Raw genomic sequence first — 20,487 nt, 5'->3', positions numbered from 1 at the left:
ATTCCAGACCACTTAGACTGAACATTATGGCTTGGGAACCAACAAAAGATACCCAATATTAGGCTTGGGATCCTAGGCAAAGACACCCAGAATTGGCTGCCAATTCTCGAAAGACAGCATTATTACAATTCTTAATAGGATTATAATACCAATTCTTAGGGAATTGGTAGTGGTATTACCACCATGGACCAACGCAAGGGTTTGAAAAGTGCAGTTACCATTCATTGCGTATGATAAAAAAACCCATGTTCAGTGGCATTTTTATTTTCTTAAACTGAGAGACTCCAAAAAAAAAACCCTGATCATGCTTGTAGAGAAAAATGTGCTCTTTCCAATGATATCAGAATTAATAGATTTTAGGGGTACCCTTTTTGAGAAATTTGACCTAAAAATAGGTAAAATTTGAATTTTATACGTTTTTCATCATATGTGGGTGTGAATATCTCCACAAATACATATGTTTTGACCATGATATTGCAGCAATGCAAAGTCATGTAGATGTTTGGTGTACAGGGCAAAGCACCAGTTACTATTGGTTTTTGGTCTTGAGTTATATTTGGGCAAAGTTTGGCATAAATGTCATGCGGCGTGATTTTCAAGCTACTTTGACACAAAATTGCGGCCGATATATTGTTTTGTGATAGCCGGTAATAATTTTATTGTGTTTAGCAGCAAAAGTTGAGCTAGTATGTCAAATCTCAGCATCATAGCCAGTATAGAACTCTAATGGCTATGTGCCAAAGTTTGCAAAATCCTCTTAGCTGAAGCCGTGGTCTTGGTGGAACCTCCAGTGAAAGGTCAACAGTGCCCCAGGTGTTTGATATCTGGCCCTAAAAATTTACAGAACCTCGTTTCAAACATACATGTACATCCTTATAAATTTTCAGCAAAATCGGAGAAGGTCAAGTGGGGACGATTTTAAAAACTGGTCCACTTGATGTGGAATGACTCATCTTCTTATACATGTAATGTCCCTGTCTGGTAACCCAGCGACAATAAGAAAATCATAGCTGGGTTCCTGATAAGTCCCAGACCATAGAAAGTTTCTGCATTAGTGGTCGTAACCATAGGCAACTGATCAAGACAACAGACTGTCACCACTAAGAAAGTTCGAGAAAAACTTTAAAACTCTGCAGAATTTTTAATTAGTTATATTTGCAAAAATGTTTAACTTTCAATTATCTACAAATATAGATAGGATTATGTACATGGGAATACCCCTTTAAGTGGGACAGTGAAATGTTACACAAATGTTAGTTCCAAATTGTCAGCCTCCAAATAAAGGTACACAATTTGTTTCCAAATTTAATTCTGTGTCTGGACCAGTGGTCAGTGTTACTGGGTTTGCCTCTCTGGATTTTTTTAAACTTTTTTTTTTTTTTAGATGAAAATCTTTTTGAATTAATAGTAAGGGAGACAAACATATGCATCTCAGTTTCTTGCTAAAAACCCTTCCTCTTGTTATGCAAGGCCAAGAAAATGGAAGCCCACTAATATAAAGGAAATAGAAAATTTTCTGCCTCTGACTCTTCTTATGAATATTGTGAAGAAACAAGCGCCATTACCGTGTACAGAGGGATACAGCTGTTATTCCAGGTAGTGAAGTTAGGGTCCCAACCCGTCTTAGAATATAGAGATGAACTTCATGCTGTTTAAGTGTTTAACCACTTCCGGACCGCCCATAGACTATAAACGTCCGGATGGTGGTTGCCTACTTCTGACAGGACGTACCGGTACGTCCAGCAGAACTTGCTCTACTGTGCCTCCCCCATCGTACTGAGGTCCCGCTGTCAATAGACAGTGCTTCACCCAGGGACCACTCTGTGTGGTCTCCAGGTATGTGATCCCAAGCGATCACAAGGACAGTCGGCACATCAGCAGATTGCTCCGCTGTGCCTCCACCCCCCTCCTGTACTTAGCTCTGAGGTCCCTCTGTCTATTGACAGTAGAAACCTCATAGCTTTGCTCAGAGACCAGCCTGCGTGGTTTCTGGGCATACGATCGCTATGACAGCCTGTCACAGCGATCACATCGTATGGTGCATGAGCAGAATATGCTCCTCTGCTCCACTGCACCTCCCCCTCCTTCCCTCCACCCCCCTTGCACACAGCTCCGAAATCTCCACTGTCATTAGACAGCGGAGACCTCAGAGCTTATCCCGGAGACCAGCCTGTGTGGGTGTGTGATCGCTGTGACAGCCAGTCACAGCGATCACAAGGAAGTTTGTCACAGTGACAAACTTCATTGGCTGAACACTGATCTCCCTCTCCTTTAGTCTATCAGAGAGGGAGATCAGCACTTCTGCCTCCACCCTCAGCAGTGCTCTGTGGTGAGCTGTCAGAAGACAGCTATGATCACAGAGTTTAGCCCAGAGACCACCCTGATAGGGCATAGTGGTCTCTGGAACATGTGAGCACTGTGACAGCCTGCCACAGTGCTCACATAAAGTTTACTCAGGGCTCGTTCACATCTGCGCCCAGGTGTCCGTTCTGCAGGTTTCCGTTTCCTGCATAAAACAGAGCAGGAGACGGAAACCTGCAGGAGTCTTTCTCACTCATTCATTTGAATGGGTGAGAAAGATGTCCGGCGGTGAGTGTTTTGCGCCCTCCGCCGCGAAACCGGGTTTTTTAATCCGGACACAGAGTCGGACATGCAGTACTCTGTGTCCGGATTAAAAAATCCGGTTTCGCGGCGGAGAGCATAACACGCTCACGGCCGGACCCGTTCTGTGCACAGAACGGAGACCAGAACGCAGGTGTGAACCTAGTGTCAGTAAATAATAAAAGTATAATGCTGATCAGAGAGGGAGATTGGTAAATAAAAATCAGTACACATACACACACTCCTCCCACCCTTCAGTGCCCCCCACTCTATTCTATTCTATTCGATCTATCTCATATCTGTTTGTCTGTCTGTCTATCCACTTTTATCTATCTCTCTATTGTTATACATAAATTCATATTTTTTTTGTGACCCATAAATAAAGATTATTATTACACTTTGAAGCTAAAGCCCCACGAGCCGTATACGCAGCACTAAAGTGCTGCGGGAAGAACCGCTGCGTGAACGCATTGCGGTTCTTCCTGCAGCGATTTGAAGAGAAAGTTCACAGAGATTTCCTCTGCAGACTTTCTCTTCCCATCATATCTATGGGAAAGCTGCCGGCATTTCCGTAGCTATCTCGCCCTTCCCTACCTACTCAAGCCCAATTCCTAACCTATAATCAATATTTACCCTCCACGCTTCTTTCGGTGAGACAGCTCCTCCTTCTGTACTGATTCTGTGCATGCTCTTCAGCAATAATCCACTATTTGCACAGGGGAACAGAACTTCTCTTCTTGTGATTGGAGGGGGGAATTAGCTGTTCAGACCCTCACTTGCAGCTTAGCCTCATTCACTTGAAAGGTCTGAGCTGCTGTACTAGAAACATCTAAATCAGTATTGATGTCAATATGCTTCAAGTGTTCAAGCCATTCTACCAAATACAGCTACAATTTACATTAAAACTGCTAAACGTAGAGGCAATTTCAGAATGTCTTCCGTAGTGATCGAACCTGAAATATTGCTGTCTAGTGTCAGAAAACCCTGGCAAACCGTTAATATCATTCTTTCTTTTTTTTCCATTAAAAGTTTATTGAAATTTTCACAGTTTTTAACAAAACAGGGGGGGGGGGGGATAAGTGGAAGGGGAAAAAGGGGGAGAGAAAGGGAAATGCAATACTGTAAAGAATCTCTAAAATATCAAATGAGAGTACAATATGGGGAGTAAAAATGAGGGAGCAAGGGGGCGGGAAGCAGGGAATGAGTACGGAACAGACGAAGGCTCTGACGCAGCAGAGCAAGCATACAAAACGTCTCAATAATCCAGAACATTCAGGTAACCATCAGCAAATAAAATGAAGGACATAGGTGACGAACAAAACACATGGGGAGACAACAGACAGGAGACACTGAGGGAAAGAGGGTTCAGAAGCCAGCAGAATAATAGAAGTGGTTCCAGAGAAACCACGTCTGTTGGTACCTGACATCATCCTGGTGGACCTCAGCAACTAGAGTTTCCATCGTACGTACAGCGAGGACCAATAAACAAGCGCGGGTGGAGATGTGGACTTCCATAGCCTGGGAATGACCGAACGAGCAGCTACTAACAGAAATCCGAGAAGTCTACGAGTGGGCTTACGAAACTTCCGGGAAAATATGGAAAGAAGCAACGGGGCTGGGTTATCCTCCAAGTCTATACCTGTCACTTGTAAAATAACCTGTCTGGGGCGCAGAAGAGGACAGCCCCACCATATGTGGGCCATCGTACCTCAATCAGAGAGGCACCTCCAGCATCTGTCAGAAGTGGAGTGATATATGTCGTGTAATAGGGCAGGGACTCTTTACCACCTGAGAAAATGGTTGAGTGGTTAAGAAATGGGGTTTGGAACACTGCGGGGAAGTCTGGGTTGCCCAAGATGGGAGTCAGAGGGCCATAGTTAGTGAAGAGCAGTTGTATGGAACTATACCTGCGGCATACACCCATGGTTTGGAACGAGGCAAATGGTGCCAGTCCAGTATTCGCGTGGCCACCGCCGCTAGGAAGTATCTCCAGCAATCCGGGATCAACCAGGCCTCCCCTCCGTTTGGATCTGGCCAGAGTATTACAGGCAATGTGATGGGGTTTCGAAGCCCAGATAAATTTGCTGAAGGCTTTGTTAACTACCACAAAAAAGCACAAGGGCATGACTACAGGGACCATCTGGAAGAGATACAACAGTCTGGGGAGAATGTTCATTTTCAGGAGATTGATGCGCCCCAGCCACGAGAGACCCCTGGTGTCCCACCGCTCGAGATCCGCTCGCAAAGAGCGCAGAATCGGGAGGAAATTCAGGGCATACGTGTCCGCAAGATTTTGAGGGAACTGAACCCTGAGATACTGCATGGATTTCAAAGACCACGTAAACAGGAAGGAGGAGCGTAGAGTAATAAGGGTCGGTGGAGGCAGCGAAACATTTAGGGCAGTACTCTTCGCCAGGTTAATCTTGTAGTTACTAAAAAAAACAGTAAACACCAATTTCCTTGAGAATGGACGGGAGCGAAGTGAGAGGGCTGGTAATGAAAAGAAGCACATCATCTGCGAACACCTTCAAGTGACTGTTACGGACCCGCAAACCCTGGATGTCAGGGTTGTTTCTCAGAGCAACTAAGTTGCTCCATCACTAGAGCGTATAAGAGTGGGGATAATGGGCAACTCTGTCGGGTCCCATTGTAAATAGTAAAAAGAGGGGAAAGTGTACCGTTAACCCGAACCTTTGCCAAAGAAGAGCTGTAGAGTGCCCGAATGTGCTTAAGCATGGCAAGGCCGATGCCTATTTGGGTCAAAATAGCCTCCAGAAATTTCCAATTCACCCCGTCAAAGGCTTTCTCCGCATCCATCGATAACAGCATCATGGGAGTGTGGGAATGCTGCGCATGGTGTATCGCCGTGAAGGCCCTCAGGGTGTTGTCCCGGACCTCCCTACAAGGGATAAAGCCTACTTAATCAGGATGTACAAGCTCCCCCATGTATGGGCTCAGGCGGTTGGCAATTAGCTTGGCGTAAAGCTTAGCGTCCATATTTAGGAGCGAGATTGGTCTATAGTTGGCACAGAGTAAATTGTCTTTCCCCTCCTTAGGAATGACAGTAACATGAGCTTGGAGGAAGGCTGGGGGAAATGGGACACCAGAGGATATAGAGTTAAAGGCCCACAAGAGCGGCGGCATTAACTCAGCCCTCAGCACCTTAAAGAACCATGCCGTATAGCCATCAGGGCCCGGGCTTTTACCTCCTGGGAGGGAGGCAATACCCAGCTCCAATTCCCGATCAGAGAAGGGGGTTTCAAGTAGAGTAACATCCTCTGAGCGGAGGGAGGGAAGGGCGGTACTCGCAACATATTGGGAGAGGGTGAGCTTAGAGGCGGGAGCTGGATGGACTGAGCCCGGCAGTGGAAGATGGTACAGGGAACTGTAATATTCCTGAAAGTCAGAAGCAATCTCAGACGTAATATGGGTGATAGTACCCGAGGATTTTTTTAACAGCCATGACATGCTGGGTGGCCTGCCGTTCCTGAACCGCCCATGCCAGCAGGCGGCCCGCCTTATTGCCCCACTCATAAAATGAGTGCTGACCTACCTGTCGGAGCCGCTATTGCTTCTGTTCAAGGCTCAAGCCTCAAGGCTCGCCAGATCGCTTAAAAGAGAGCGGAGTTTCTGACCCGCCTCCCTCTCCAGATGAGCACCATGTTTCACCAGCACTCTGCGGAGAACACATTTCAAGGCTTCACACTGAATTGGCGGAGAAGTGGTGTCACACGAGTGATCCTGAAGAAAGTGAGAGGTAGAAAGCTTCAAGTCTTCGATACACTGAGGATCCCGGAGGAGCGACTCATTCAGTCTCCAGGTATTGGCTCGCAGGCTGGCAGCAGGCGGACGGAACGTGCAGGAGACCGGGGAGTGATCAGAGAGGAAGGCAACATCAATTCTGGCAGCAGTTACAGAGGGGAGAAGGTTATGAGTGAGGAGGATGTAATCAATCCTACTGTATGAACCGTGAGGATGGGAGAAAAAGGAGTAGTCTCTGTCAGACGGGTGGAGGATTCGCCAAACATCACACAGAAGCAGTGTTCAACAGCTTCCTGACCTTATTCAAAGTGCTGTAGGAAATCTGGGACCTCCCCGTTGAGTTGTCGAGCGAGGGATTAAGAGGGAGATTAAAGTCACCACAAACTTGTAAATAGAGAATCTGCACTCTATGTTTATGCGCATCATATAGAATTTGCGAACGTTTTTCTGGAATGTTGAGCCCTTTGACATTGAAAGAGGAGACGGAGATGTCCGACATCATCGAGGGAGAGGGAACAAGTAGGGTAGAAACAAGAGGATGGGAAAAAGATGGCTACAACACAAAACACACAGAAAACAAAAGACAGAACACTGGATAAGAACAAAACGTGAGGGCTAATAGAAGACCCTCGGGGGGAAACTAAAGGGCTGGAGCACTAGTCTCCACAGGGCCCCGCACTGCAGAGTCCTAGCTATGTGGAGACGGAGGTCGATGTTGACGTTGCGGCCTTTGAGAGCGAGGAGGGCCGAGGTCACCGGGGTCATCTGAAGCGTCCCAGCGTAGACGGAGGGGACCGGAGCGGTTAGGATCGGCCAGCAAGGTGGACCACTTCGGAAGCTGTAGAGCTGGGAGTTCTAAGAACCGAAGAAAGTTCGGGAGATCATCCGGGTGGGCGGGAGATAGGATCCGGTCACGGAAACGAACTTGGAGGATGAATGGGAAGCCCCAGCGATATGGAGTTTTACGTTCCTGAAGAAAGAAGAGGAGAGGTTTCATGGCTGTCCGTTGTCGAAGAGTATATCTGGAGAGATCCGGGAAAATAGAAAGTCTCTCAAAGTCCACCATGCCAGCATCTCGGATCTTGTGCATTATAGCCTCCTTTATGGCATAAAAATGAATCCGACAGATCACATCTCTTGGCTTAGCAGGATCCACACTGCGAGGGCGGAAAGCACGGTGAGCACGGTCCATCTCGATATGGGCATCAGGAGGACACCCCAGGAGGGAGTTAAAGATGCCAGTGAGGGCCGGGACCAGGTCCTCAGTTTGGACCAATTCAGGGAGGCCCCAGATACGTTGTTGCGGTTCTCAATATCTTCCATGTGAGAGACAAGGTTGTAGAGTTGTGAGGAGTGCATGGACACCTGTTGTTGCATGGAGTCAAAGGAGGCAGAAGATGAGGATTGGAATGTCTCGAGGGCCTGCACCAAAGGCTGAGGGTCAGAAATGTCCGCTTTAACAACATGTACATCCTGGCGCCAAGCGCGTTTAAGGTCTGATGCAAGACTATCCATATCCCTCCTACTCAGGGCCAGTAGAGCCTGTAGTTCTGGAAACTTCTGCAGGGTGAGGGCAGCCTCCTCAGGTGGAGGATATAAATACAGGTGCATCTGCTAGGAAGGCAGTGTGGGTCTGCACGGGCCCCGGGGCCTTCTTGCACGTGGCCGGAGGAAGCAGGTCATCCTCAGAGGAGAGGTCAGCTACAGGTTCAGGATAGCCCTGGTGAGGGTCAGATGTCTGGAACAGGGGTCTCTTGTGTGAGGGGCTAGAGCCCCAGGCAGAGTCCCTATTTTACGTCCCGGGGGCCAGGGGGTCTGATGTAGTGTAGGAGGGGTTAACTGGAGGGACCTAGGGGTGACCCTTGGGTCAATGTAAGGAGATGCAGGCTCAGAGAGAAGCGGTGCCGCTGATGCGGCTGCTCCCCGTGAAACAGTATGGTCCGGTGGAGCCTGGGCCTGTGGAGGCTGGGGGACCAGATCCCTGATAGTGGGGGACGCAGGAGGTACCTGGATTGAGTCTGCAGCTCGCGTGGAGGGTCCCGGAGCGGCCATGTCCCTGATCCTGAGGTCCGGCATGGAGGAGCAGAGGCTGCTGCGCTGGTCTCTCAGGCGCCTCGGTGCCGGGGTGAAAAAGCGGGGATCGTCCCATCATGTTGCAGGGGGGCAGAGGTATCCCCCTGGAGCCGTCTGGACTGGGATTTGCCCATCGTTTAGCCAAAATCGGCCCAAATATCAGAGCACGGAGTGGAGCTCTTAAGGGAAGCTGCTGTTCGCGTGCATGTCAAGCTACGCCCCCAATATCATTCTTTAACATGTGGCCTAATCTTGCATACGGAAAGAAATTTGTTTAGAAGATAACAACTTGTAATAATGAATTAATCATTTTATTTAGTTATTTTAGTATTTTTTTAAAAAAAAAATATATTGTATGTATGGTTTATTACAGTGCTTAATTTTTTGCATGTTTCCTTTTTTCCTGAAGGTTCACCAAGAACTTGTCACCAGAGCAAATAAATTTAAGTACTCTGCGTGGTGAGGGGCAGTTGACAGACTTGCAGCTAGATGAAGAGGCACTACAGAACATGCTTGATTTGCCCACATGGCTTGCTATCACACGTGTCTATTGCAATCGTGCTTCTATTCGGGTAAGACATAATATTTCAAAAAGTAATCAAAAAAGTAGATATTTTGTTAACTTAAAGGGATGTTCTATGCTCGCCCCCTGTCTTTTTTCAAACTAATGACGTATCCAAAGTAATAAAGTGTTGTCCAAATCTATGCAGACCTGAATAAATAGAAAATGTTGGTTGGGAATGCCATTGTGTGTGTGACATTTTGCTAAGGGCAAGGGGGTCAAATTTTTGAGGATCAGGGTCAAACACGGTGACCATTTTGAAAGCTGCCATCTAAGGACTTGATATTTTTAAATGGAAATAGGTGCATGTGACATACTTATCTGATAATAATAATCATACATTTTATTTATATAGCACCAACATATTCCGCAGCACTTTTCAAATTGCAGCGTTCAAATACAGACAGAAAGATACATTACAAAGGAATAGTCAATTCACACAATGGGACTGAAGACCCTGCTCGAAAACCTTAAAATCTATGAGTTAGAGGGGGTGACACAGGAGGTAGAAGGGGCAGCATCAGAGGTTCAGAGGTAGCTAATACAGAAGTCCAGACCTTTTTATGATAGAGGTTACTTTCATTTCACATAAAAAGCTGAATGAGCCATCACCAGTCATGTCCTTTAACCTTTTCCCTGCAGATTACGTCAGCTCTACGTCCTCCCAGCGGGGCACTTCTGTAGCGGAGGACATAGCTAATACGTCCTCCAAAGCAGCTATCTTGATGGTTTAAGATTCATTTTAAAGATGAGAATCTTCATGATAGAACTTCTATCATGATAGAACTTATAGTTTCTGAGCGATTCACTATTGAAAACGCTATTTGGCATTGAGATCCAATTGCAGATCTCAATTCCCGACAACGTTTCAACAGTGAATCGCTCTGTATTTGTAAGTGCTATCATGAAGAACTTGAATCATTTTGAAGATGAGATTCTCATCTTTAAATTGAATCTTAAACCATCAAGATAGCTGCATCCAGTCCTGAGATATAGGGCTCTAAAGTCGCACCCTCTCCTGTCTAAGGAAGCATCTTATGAACTGTAAGCCCTGCAGCGTGCACAGAGCTAAGGAAGCACTCTTGTCTATGTGCGTAACCTGTATGTGACCCCAGGAGGGGGGTAGCAAGGGCTTTCAGTCCCTGTTACCCCTCTTCTATCAATCAGAGATCATTCTATACTTTTGCACTCTGATTGTCACATACAGGTAAAATATAATTCCCCCCTGAGCTTTACTAGTGGGGTATTCTTATGTAATACCCTCTAAACATAACCAGGAAGTTTATTGTGACCCAGGCGTTTACCAATGTCCAGGTGGCAGCGCCAAAAAAAAGTCGCAACTAGCACACAACACATGAATAAAGTTTACATTTCACCCAATCCCTGTCCTGCCCATACCTCAGCTTTCTAGAGTTAAATACTCTCTAGTGATATCTGTTGCTACATGCTAAAATAATAGTAATAACAATTATCACTAGAGATGAACGTATAGGTTGCTAAAATTTTTATAGGGGGATGATTTGTGGTGCAGAATTAGGTTTCTCCCTGTCTGATGCTCAAGTCAAGCAAGTCCTGGCTACATCTCATGGGTTCTCCTGCTGCGTGAGACTTCAAGAGAACCACTTCAAACTTTTGTCCCGCTAATACAAAACGCCTGAATGGCTATTTGCATGCAAGTTATCGGATAGTGACCTTTGCTGGCGTTGTGGCTTGGAGAATGGCTCTCTATCGCACATCTGGTGATCCTGCCCTGTTTTATGTGGATTCTGGAGAGAAGTTGAGGCTTCACTAAGATCCATCTGCGGAGCTCTCGGTTATCTTTACATCACATTGCTCTGGCTTTGGCCGACGCTCAGCTTTCCCCATCAAAAAGGGACCTGAAGACTCAACTTATTGCAGTCGCTAAGTTCCTTATCCCTCAGAAGTCATTGCAGATCACAGCTCCATTTCATTCAGAGTGGGTGGCTAGAGTCAACCAAGTGTGCAGATTTGAAGAAATTTCGAGCTGGGCCTCGGGCAAACACTCCACTTTCCTTAAGACCTGGTCTCTCTGGCTCAAGTTTGCCAAGCTCCAATGATATGTTTAACACTGCCTTATTAGTCTCTCCCTCCTTCCCCTCCCCCCCTCCTCTTCCCTCTACCCTTTCCATCACCCTTCTTTATAAAATGTTGTAAAAAATGTTGGCCTTATTCGGGTGTCGCCATCGTACATTTTGCTTGCAGAAAGGGATTGCTTGAGCCAGCACTTTAGTGACAAAGTTGAATTTTTGTGCAATTTTATGCTTGAAATTTCTGTTTGCTGCAAAGTTGCATGAAGGTGGTTGTATATATGAATTATTAAATTGTGTTTTTATATACGGTATGCTGTGTAATCTGAAAAAGTTACATTTTGGTATCACAGTCACAGTTTTCTAGGTGCAGTATAGACTTTTAACCTATTAGTGAATAACAGCAAAATCCTGCCTGTGTTCTGTATTAGTGTTTTTGGGAGTCTGAGCTCTTGTTTTAGTTGATGCTAGCGGTACATATAGTATATATACACATTGTCTAGGCCTTAAGCTATTATTTTAAATGTATTTTGTATATGAATGTGAGATTGAACATGAGTTTTAGGTGCAAATATGTGTTTTAGTGCATTTTTTCAAAAAATTATTTCCGTTTGTCACAAAGTTGCATGAAGGTGGATGTGGCTTTCTATGACCCATTGAGACATTTGTAATCTTCAGATTGTCTACTTTCAAAAAATATATAGGGATTAGGGGTTCACTTAATTTTCACTGTGTGTAATCCCTACATTTTATAGGATGATACTTTTTTAACATATCCAGTTTCAAAGCAGATTTTTCTTCCTTCCAGTTCTAGTGATTTTCTGAAGACACGTGCATATGGGGTTGAGGCAATAGTGATATGAATGAACTCTGCACATGTTGAACTCTTATTTTTAGGAGGTTTGGTGCATATAATTTTTTGTTTGGTTTCCGCTTTTAGCAACTAATATATATTTATTTACATTTTTTTTCATAAAACATTCACTTTAAAGGGACTCTATCATTAAAATTCAATTTTTTCTGGGTACCACGTCAGAATAGCCTTAAAGGGGTGCTATCACTGGATTTTTGCTATTTTAGATAGATAAACATACACCTGACTAGGCTTTAAAAAGGCTATTGAAGTCCAGCTAATTGTTTGTTAAAAGACCCCCCCTGTTTTAATGAGTTACCTTTTAAACCTATATGTAAATGAGTCCTACTATGGACACCGTGGGCGTTCCCTTGCACCCCTCATGTCATACTCTGTTCACGCCCTCCTCTCTTGGTTCTTCTATGTAAGTCCTTCTTCCTGCTTTTGATTCACAAGCTCTAACAGTCTCTTCCCGGACAAGTGAAAAAGGACCTGTGATGACGTCACTACTGCTCAGTGATTGACTTGTCCCTGTGATGACGTCACTACAAGGTCCTTCATCGTCTTCTAAGTAGTGATCTATGCAGAGCAGGGGCTGCAGCTCCCTGTGTCTATTATAGATCTCCATGTGCACAATAGATCTATGCTATGATCGTGAAGGGTGCACGGGAACGCCCATGGTGCACGGTAGGGCTCATTTACATATACGTTTAAAAGGTAATTCATTAAAACGGGGTCTTTTAACAAACAATTAGCAGGACTTGAATAGCCTTTGTAAAGGCTATTCAGGCATATGTTTATTTAAAATAGCGAAAATCCAGTGATAGAGCCCCTTTAAGAAAGGCTATTCTTCTCCTACTTTTAGATGTCTTCTCCGGGCCGCCGTTCAGTATAAATGCCGTTTTTTGTCGGTAGGCAAATGAGTTCTCTTGTAGCACTGGGGGCGGGCCCCAGGCCTGAAACAGCACTGGGGGCATCCCCACTGCTGCAAGAGAACTCTCCAGCGCTGCCTCCATCTTCTTCTGGAACGGCCTCTTCACACGTATTCTTCCGGCATTGGCTTCAAACTTCTAGGCCTCGGGCCTAAGGCAAAGCCAGTCCTGCGCATGCCCGCTGGCCACAAGAAAATGTCCGCTTACACAGTATTGTAAGCAGCCATTTTCTTGTGGCCAGCAGGCAAGTCAGCTGTCCGAGGCCTAGAAGTTTAAATCCAGCGCTGGAAGAAGACGCGAAGAGAGGTCGTTCCAGAAGAAGAGGGAGAGTTCTCTTGCAGAATTGGGGACGCCCCCAGTGCTGTTTGAGCTGTTTGAGAACTAATTTGCATACAAACAAAAACTGGGATTTATACCGAACGGTGGCCCAGAGAAGCCATCTAAAGGTAGAAGAATAGCATTTCTTAAGGCTATTCCGACGTGGTACCCAGAAAAAATTGCATTTTAATGATAGAATCCCTTTAAATCAAAATTGTATGAAGGTGCCTCTTCGTATACAGTACCAAGTGGCATTCTGACAATGCTGCAGGTGTCTACTTTAAGAAAATATATAGGTATATATAGGTAATGGGGGGGGGGGTTGGATGATTTTTTAATGTTGCAATTTAGGTTTGATTTGTCCATCTCAAAACTGTGAAAATTGCTCTGGCTACTGGAGGTGCAAATTTTCCAGAGACCATTTCCAGTGAAAGGGTTAATGTGCTGATGGTGCCTGGACATATAAAGTTACAGTCTGATATGACATCATATCCTGTGGGATAATGCGGGAGCGTGAACAGAGGAGGGTTCATTTCAGGCATTCTAACTGCAGAAGGGTTTACATTAGGAATGGTGATGGGCCTGTTTGAAAAGATGTGTCTTTAGTTTGCACTTAAACCTGTAGAAATGGAATGTTATCTGATTGTTCAGGGTAGAACATTCCAGATAAGTGGTGCAACGCGGGAAAAGTCTTGGATACTGAAGTGGGAGGTTCTGATAATAGGGAATGTTAGTCTTAGGTCATTGCATGAACGAAGAGCATGGGTTGGGCAATAGACAGAGATGAGGGAGGAAATGTATGAGGTGCTGCATTATGGAGAACCTTGTGGATGGGGTAATAAGTTTATATTGTATTTTGTATTTAATAAGCAGCCAATGTAGTGACTGATAAAGACCTGAGATATTGCTGTAGCGTCTAGACCAGGGGTCTCAAACTCAACTCAGCATGTGGGCCGCAGAGAAAGATCCCAGCCAGTCGGCGGGCCGCACCGCGGCAAATTTAGCTCCACCCACTTTTATGTTGACTCCGCCCATTCATTTTTCATGTGCCCCCACACTGTATAATCCTCCTACAGTCACCCGTAAACTATATGTCCCCCCTCCATCTTTCCCCCAGTTACATATACACCCTTCATCTGCCCCCAGATTCATGTCCCCCCATCTCTGCCCTCAGATTCATGTCCCCCCATCTCTGCCCCAGATTCATGTCCCCCCATCTCTGCCCCCAGATTCATGTCCCCCCATCTCTGCCCCCAGATTCATGTCCCCCCATCTCTGCCCCCAGATTCATGTCCCTCCATTTCTGCCCCCAGTTTCATGTCCCCCCCATCTCTGCCCCCAGATTCATGTCCCTCCATTTCTGCCCCAGTGTCATGCCGTTCTCCCCCCTCCCTTCGTCTGCCCCCAGTGTCATGAGCCCCTTCATTCCACCTCAATGTTTAAAGAGGACCTTCCACCATTTTGCCCACAGGCAGTTCTATATACTGCCGGAAAGCTGACAGTGCGCTGAGTTCAGCACACTGTCGGCTTTCCCGATGTGGGCCCAGTGTGAAGAGCTTACGGTCCGGTACCGTAGCTCTTCTATGGTCAGAAGAGCGTCTCTGACACTCAGTCAGAGACGTCCTTCTTCACAGCACAGCCAATCGCGCTGTGCTGTGAGAGCCGGGAGGAACGCCCCCCTCCCTCCCTGATAATACTCGTCTATGGACGAGTACTGCGAGCAGAGGGAGGGGGCGTTCCTCCCGGCTCTCACAGCACAGCGCGATTGGCTGTGCTTTGAAGAAGGACGTCTCTGACTGAGTGTCAGAGACGCTCTTCTGACCATAGAAGAGCTACGGTACCGGACCGTAAGCTCTTCACACTGAGCCCACATCGGGAAAGCCGACAGTGCGCTGAACTCAGCGCACTGTCAGCTTTCCGGCAGTATATAGAACTGCCTGTGGGCAAAATGGTGAAACGTCTGGATTCAACTTGGATCCGGCGTCCCTAGGCTTGTGCGGGCCGCACAAAATTGTTCGGGGGGGCCGCATGCGGCCCGCGGGCCGCGAGTTTGAGACCCCTGGTCTAGACTGATAGATGAGCCTGGCTGCTGCATTCAGAATAGATTGTAGAGGGGAGAGTTTAGTAAGGGGAAGACTGATTAGTAAGGAGTTACAGTAATCAATGCAAGAGTAGATCAGGGCGACAATAAATGTCTTTAATGTATCAGTTATAAGGAAAGGGTGGATTCTGGAGATGTTTTTGAGGTGTAAATGACATGAGTGTGCGAGTGATTGGATATGGGGGCTGAAGGAAAGGTCTGAGTCCAACATAACCTCAAGGCAGTGGGTATACTGCCTAGGAGTTATGGTAAGACCGGAGACTGGAATTAAAATATCAGGGACAGGTCTATTTTATAGTGGAAACATCAATAGTTCCGTTTTTAAAGAGATTCAGTTTCAGATAGAGTGAAGACATGATGGGAATACAGCAGAAAAACTGTCACTGGTGTTCTATATTAGTGCAGGGGTGATGTCACGGAATGACTTATATAATTGGGTGTCATGAGCATAAAGATGGTATTGGAAGCCAAATTTGGTGATGGTTTGTCCAATGGGGGCTGTGTAGAAAGAGAATAGCAGGAGGCCTAGTACTGGGCCCTGAGGAACCCCAACGGCATTGGGAAGAGACAAGGCCCGCAAATGATACACTGAAAATGTGGTCTGAGAAATAGGAGGAGAACCAGGAGAGCACAGTGTCCGTGAGGCTGACAGAGCAGGGCATAGTGAGGAGGAGTTGGTGGTCAACAGTGTCAAATGCTGGTGAGAGATCCAGAAGAATAAGAAGAGAATAGTCACCATTAGATTTAGCCATTAGGAGAACATTGGAGACTTTTTTTTAGGGCCGTTTCAGTAGAGTGCAGAGCGTGGAAACCAGATTGTAAGGGGTCAAGCAGAGAGTTAGCAGAAACATAGTGGATTAAAAGAGAATAGACTAAGTGTTCCAAGATTTTAGCGATGAAGGGGAGGTTAGAGGTGGGTCGATAGTACAGGACAAGTCAAGGGAGAATTTCTTCAATAGAATGACAGCATGTTTGAAAGTGGATGGAAAAATTCCAAAAGAGAGAGAGAGGTTAAATATTTTAGTAAGGTAAGTTGGGACAGCAGGCAGCAGAGCCTGGAGAAGGTGTGAGGAGAAAGGGTCACTACTGTAGGTTGTATGTTGAGAAGAAGAAAGTAGATGATAGCCTTCCTCTTCTCTAACTGGTTCAAAAGAGGAGAATGAACAGTCTGAAGCACAGTAAGTGAAGGGATCAATGCCACCTGGGAATTATGGGAGGAATATGCAAATCTGTCTCTCAAGATGTAAACAGGGAGACAATGCCTCTGTTATGCTGCCCTCTAAGGGAAGCACCCTGAACATCATGCCCGACTTTCCCAGAAGCCTTTACTGCATAATGTGGGCTTTTTACCAAGTTAGTTTTTCAGCTACGGACGGCACCGTTTCTGTTTGGTTGGACTTCATCAGCGCAGCCTAGAGAGAACTAATCTGGTAGTAGTGATAGGCTGAGAGACCAGATTAGGGGATAACATCTATCCTTAGGGAGAGACCACCTATTCAGGTGTGTGGAGACTTATACAGCCATAGTCGCTCCACTGCAAGGGATCATGGGAGGAATATGCAAATCTGTCTCCCAAGATGTAAACAGGGAGAGAGTGCCTCTGCCCTCTATGGGAAGCACCGTGAACATCATGCCCGACTTTCCCAGAAGCCTTTACTGCATAATGTGTTTTTTTTTGGTAAAAACTAACTTCCCCACATTATTCAGTAAAGGCTTCTGGGAAGTCGGGCATGATGTTCAGGGTGCTTGCTATAGAGGGCAGCATAACAGAGGCACTCTCTCCCTGTTTACATCTTGGGAGACAGATTTGCATGTTCCTCCCATGATCCCTTGCAGTGGAGCAACTATGGCTGTATAAGTCTCCACACACCTGAATAGGTGGTCTTTCCCTAAGGATAGACGTTATCCCCATAACCTGGGAATTGGGCAGTTATTTCCTGACGGATCTTGTCAATCTTGTCGTGGAAATAAGTGGCCAGGTCTTCTGCACTAAGGTCTATGAATGTTGCCTGCATCTTGAGAGTGAGTAAGGAATGAAAAGTTTCAAAGGGACTTTTAGGGTTACAGGAGAGAGAAGAGAGAAGGGCAGTTAAATAGGCCTTTTTGGCAAAGATAAGGGCAAAACTGTAGGTTTTGAGCGTAGACTTGTGATAGACAAAATCTGCATGTGTATGTGAATTTCTCAACAGACGTTCAGCACACCTAGAGCACCACTGAAGAAAACGTGTCTGTGGCGTGTGCCAAGGATGCTGGCTCCTATGTTGAAATTTTCGAGTGGAGAGGGGAGCTGCCTCATCCAATGTACTTTTAAGTGTTTCATTATAGTGACTGGTGGCCAGATTGGGATAGGAGAGTGAAGAGATGGGGACAGAGACAACTGTAGAGTATCTGAGAAGTGCTTGGCATTAATAGCGCATAGATTCTTATATGTATGATGGGTAGGTGTGTCCTGTGACTGAGAGAAAAAAAAAACTATATGCATCCCAGGAGATTGTCCATTTCTCCCAGTTTTCTATCTGGCAGTTTGTGACTACCCTCCCTCTCACCTTCTCACCCTTCAAAAGCAGAACAGATCAGCAGAAAAATAAATCCTGTGTTCTGTGTATGATTTCTTTAGGATTGTGTTTCAGGAGCAAGTGGAGGCAAGATTCTTCTATTTAAATGTAACTTTTTTTTGTTAAAAAATAGCTTTTATGAATATAGAACTTATAATTATGTGAACTGTGTATTTGTGCAGTTCTAGACTTGCCTATTGTGATCTGTTTCCACAGACTATGATGATATTAGCTCAGTGGCGTAACTAGGAATGGCGGGGCCCTGTGGCAAACTTTTGACATGGCCCCCCCTCCCAACGACACTGATGCCGAAGACCACGACCAACCCCCCCTACACATTCCTGCGCGTTCTATTATGCCCCATAGTGGCCCCTTCACACAGTATTATCCCCCATAGTGACCCCTGCACACAGTATTATCCCCAATAGTGGCTCCTGCACACAGTATTATGTCCCTTAGTGACCCCTGCACACAGTATTATGCCCCATAGTGGCCCCAGTACACAGTATTATGTCCCATAGTGGCTCCTGCACACAGTATTATCCCCCATAGTGGCCCCTGCACGAAGTATTATGTCCCTTAGTGGCCCCTGCACACAGTATTATGTCCCTTAGTGGCCCCTGCACACAGTATTATGTCCCTTAGTGAACCCTGCACACAGTATTATGCCCCATAGTGGCCCCAGTACACAGTATTATGTCCCATAGTGACCCCTGCACACAGGATTATCCCCAATAGTGGCTCCTGCACACAGTATTGTGTCCCTTAGTGGACCCTGCACACAGTATTATGCCCCATAGTGGCCCCAGTACACAGTATTATGTCCCATAGTGGCTCCTGCACACAGTATTATCCCCCATAGTGGCCCCTGCACGCAGTATTATGTCCCTTAGTGGCCCCTGCACACAGTATTATCACCCATAGTGGCCCCTACACACAGTATTATCACCCATAGTGGCCTCTGCACACAGTATTATCCCCCATAGTGGCCCCTGCACACAGTATTATGTCCCTTAGTGGCCCCTGCACACAGTATTATGTCCCATAGTGGCTCCTGCACACAGTATTATCCCCCATAGTGGCCCCTGCACACAGTATTATGTCCCACTGTGGACACCCATAAACAATTATTATACTCTGGGGTCTTTTCAGACCCCAGAGTATAATAATCGGAGACCCGGGGGAATAAAAACAAAAAAACCTACTGTTTCTTACCTGTCCCCCGGCTTCTACGCTGTCGGCCTCTGCTGCCGTCCTTCTTCAATGACGTCGGACGTCACATGACCCGGGACTCAGGCCGGGTTCATGTGACGTCAGAGATGTCAGAAAAGACGTCAGGAAGGAGGTCTGGCAGGATCGTGGAGAGGTAAGTAACAGTGTTTTTTATGTTTCTTACCTCTCCCGGTCCACCAATCATTATACTCAGGGGTCCGAAAAGACCCCCGAGTATAATGATAGCAGCGGTAGCCGCTGTCACCGGGCCCCTAATGTCCCGGGCCCTGTGGCAGCCGCCTCTGCTGCTATGGCGGTAGTTACGAAACTGTATTAGCACAATAAGATGTGTGCATGATCATCATCATGACATAAACATCTGATGGCAACCGCTGGCAGATGTTATGCTGTAGCATCACTTATAGAGTGCATTTTTTTGTGGTAGCCCAGTGTATCATACAGTTGAAAAAGCAAGGTGTACCGGCCAGACTGAGGCCAAAAAGGATACTCTTTTGTATTTTGTATCAATGTGCACTTAGCCGAAGATGTCTGTTACACTGTAGATGTTCCTAAATGTAGCTGCTCTGCTTAAAAACACTGGGCAAATATTAAAAGTAGTCCGTAAAAAAAGGACAGCGTGAATCTACCTGAATAGGAGTTGCTTACACAGACTAGGGGAGCCACCTCTGTGTTGTCCAAATAGGGCTAAGGGCGAAGTTAGAATCACAACACCATTAATTTCTGATGCACAGATGTACTTGTTTATATGTATATTTATAATAAGACATTTTATGTGTTTATACCTGTGTATTAGCTTGTAAATCAAGATTTTTTCCCCCACTAATATAATAATGTCACATTATATCTACCAGATACAGTGGACAAAGCTTAAAACACATCCAATTTGTTTGGTAAGTTGACCGTTTGTTTGCTTGACCTGAACACCCTATAATAGGACATTTTGGGTCTGAACTGGTATGTTTACTTATGCAGATGCTTGATAAAGTTGAAATTGAGATGAAAACATGTCAAGATCCTCGACCACCCAATGGACCATCTCCCATAGCACTTGCTGCGGGCCAAAGGTTAAATGCTGTTTTTTTTTTTTTAAATCAGTTATCCAGAATTAAAGGGATTTTCCAGCCCCAAAAAGGTTTCTATAGGATAGATCATCAGAATGTGATCTGTGAGGGTCAAGTGGTTTCAGGGAATTGCAGCACCGCTCCTATTACCTGATTAGCAGCTGCTCCCACACATTTCCAGGCTACTAGCTAACAGCTGATCTGTGCAGGGTCTAGTTGTCGGATGCCCACAGATCACATACCTCTGTCTGGAGTTAAGTCATCAGTATGAAAAAATCAGTTTAGGGCTGGAAAATCCCTTTTAAAGATTTTGACAGTATTTGGGGGATGAGGTGGAGAGCACTATGATACTAGATTTTTTTATTATTATTATTATTATTATTATTAT

At 45.7% G+C, this 20,487-nt stretch overlaps 1 protein-coding gene across 3 annotated transcripts in view; it reads left to right on the top strand.

Moving 5' to 3' along the window:
- The window catches only part of BLTP3A (bridge-like lipid transfer protein family member 3A), a 105,743-nt gene that overhangs the window by 20,226 nt on the left and 65,030 nt on the right, over positions 1 to 20,487 (top strand). For 2 of the 3 annotated variants that reach the window (XM_075264247.1, XM_075264244.1), the window contains exons 2-4: positions 8,846 to 9,008; positions 19,890 to 19,928; positions 20,011 to 20,102. In XM_075264247.1, the coding sequence (XP_075120348.1) occupies positions 8,846 to 9,008; positions 19,890 to 19,928; positions 20,011 to 20,102 (294 nt within the window). The remainder of the gene's footprint in view (positions 1 to 8,845; positions 9,009 to 19,889; positions 19,929 to 20,010; positions 20,103 to 20,487) is intronic. The other variant, XM_075264246.1, reaches the window with a different exon arrangement.

The sequence above is a fragment of the Leptodactylus fuscus genome, chromosome 2 (genome assembly GCF_031893055.1).
Source record: "Leptodactylus fuscus isolate aLepFus1 chromosome 2, aLepFus1.hap2, whole genome shotgun sequence".
Classification (NCBI taxonomy): Eukaryota; Metazoa; Chordata; class Amphibia; order Anura; family Leptodactylidae; genus Leptodactylus; species Leptodactylus fuscus.
Note: the sequence above shows the minus strand (reverse complement) of the source record. Positions and strands in the feature narration are given on the sequence as shown.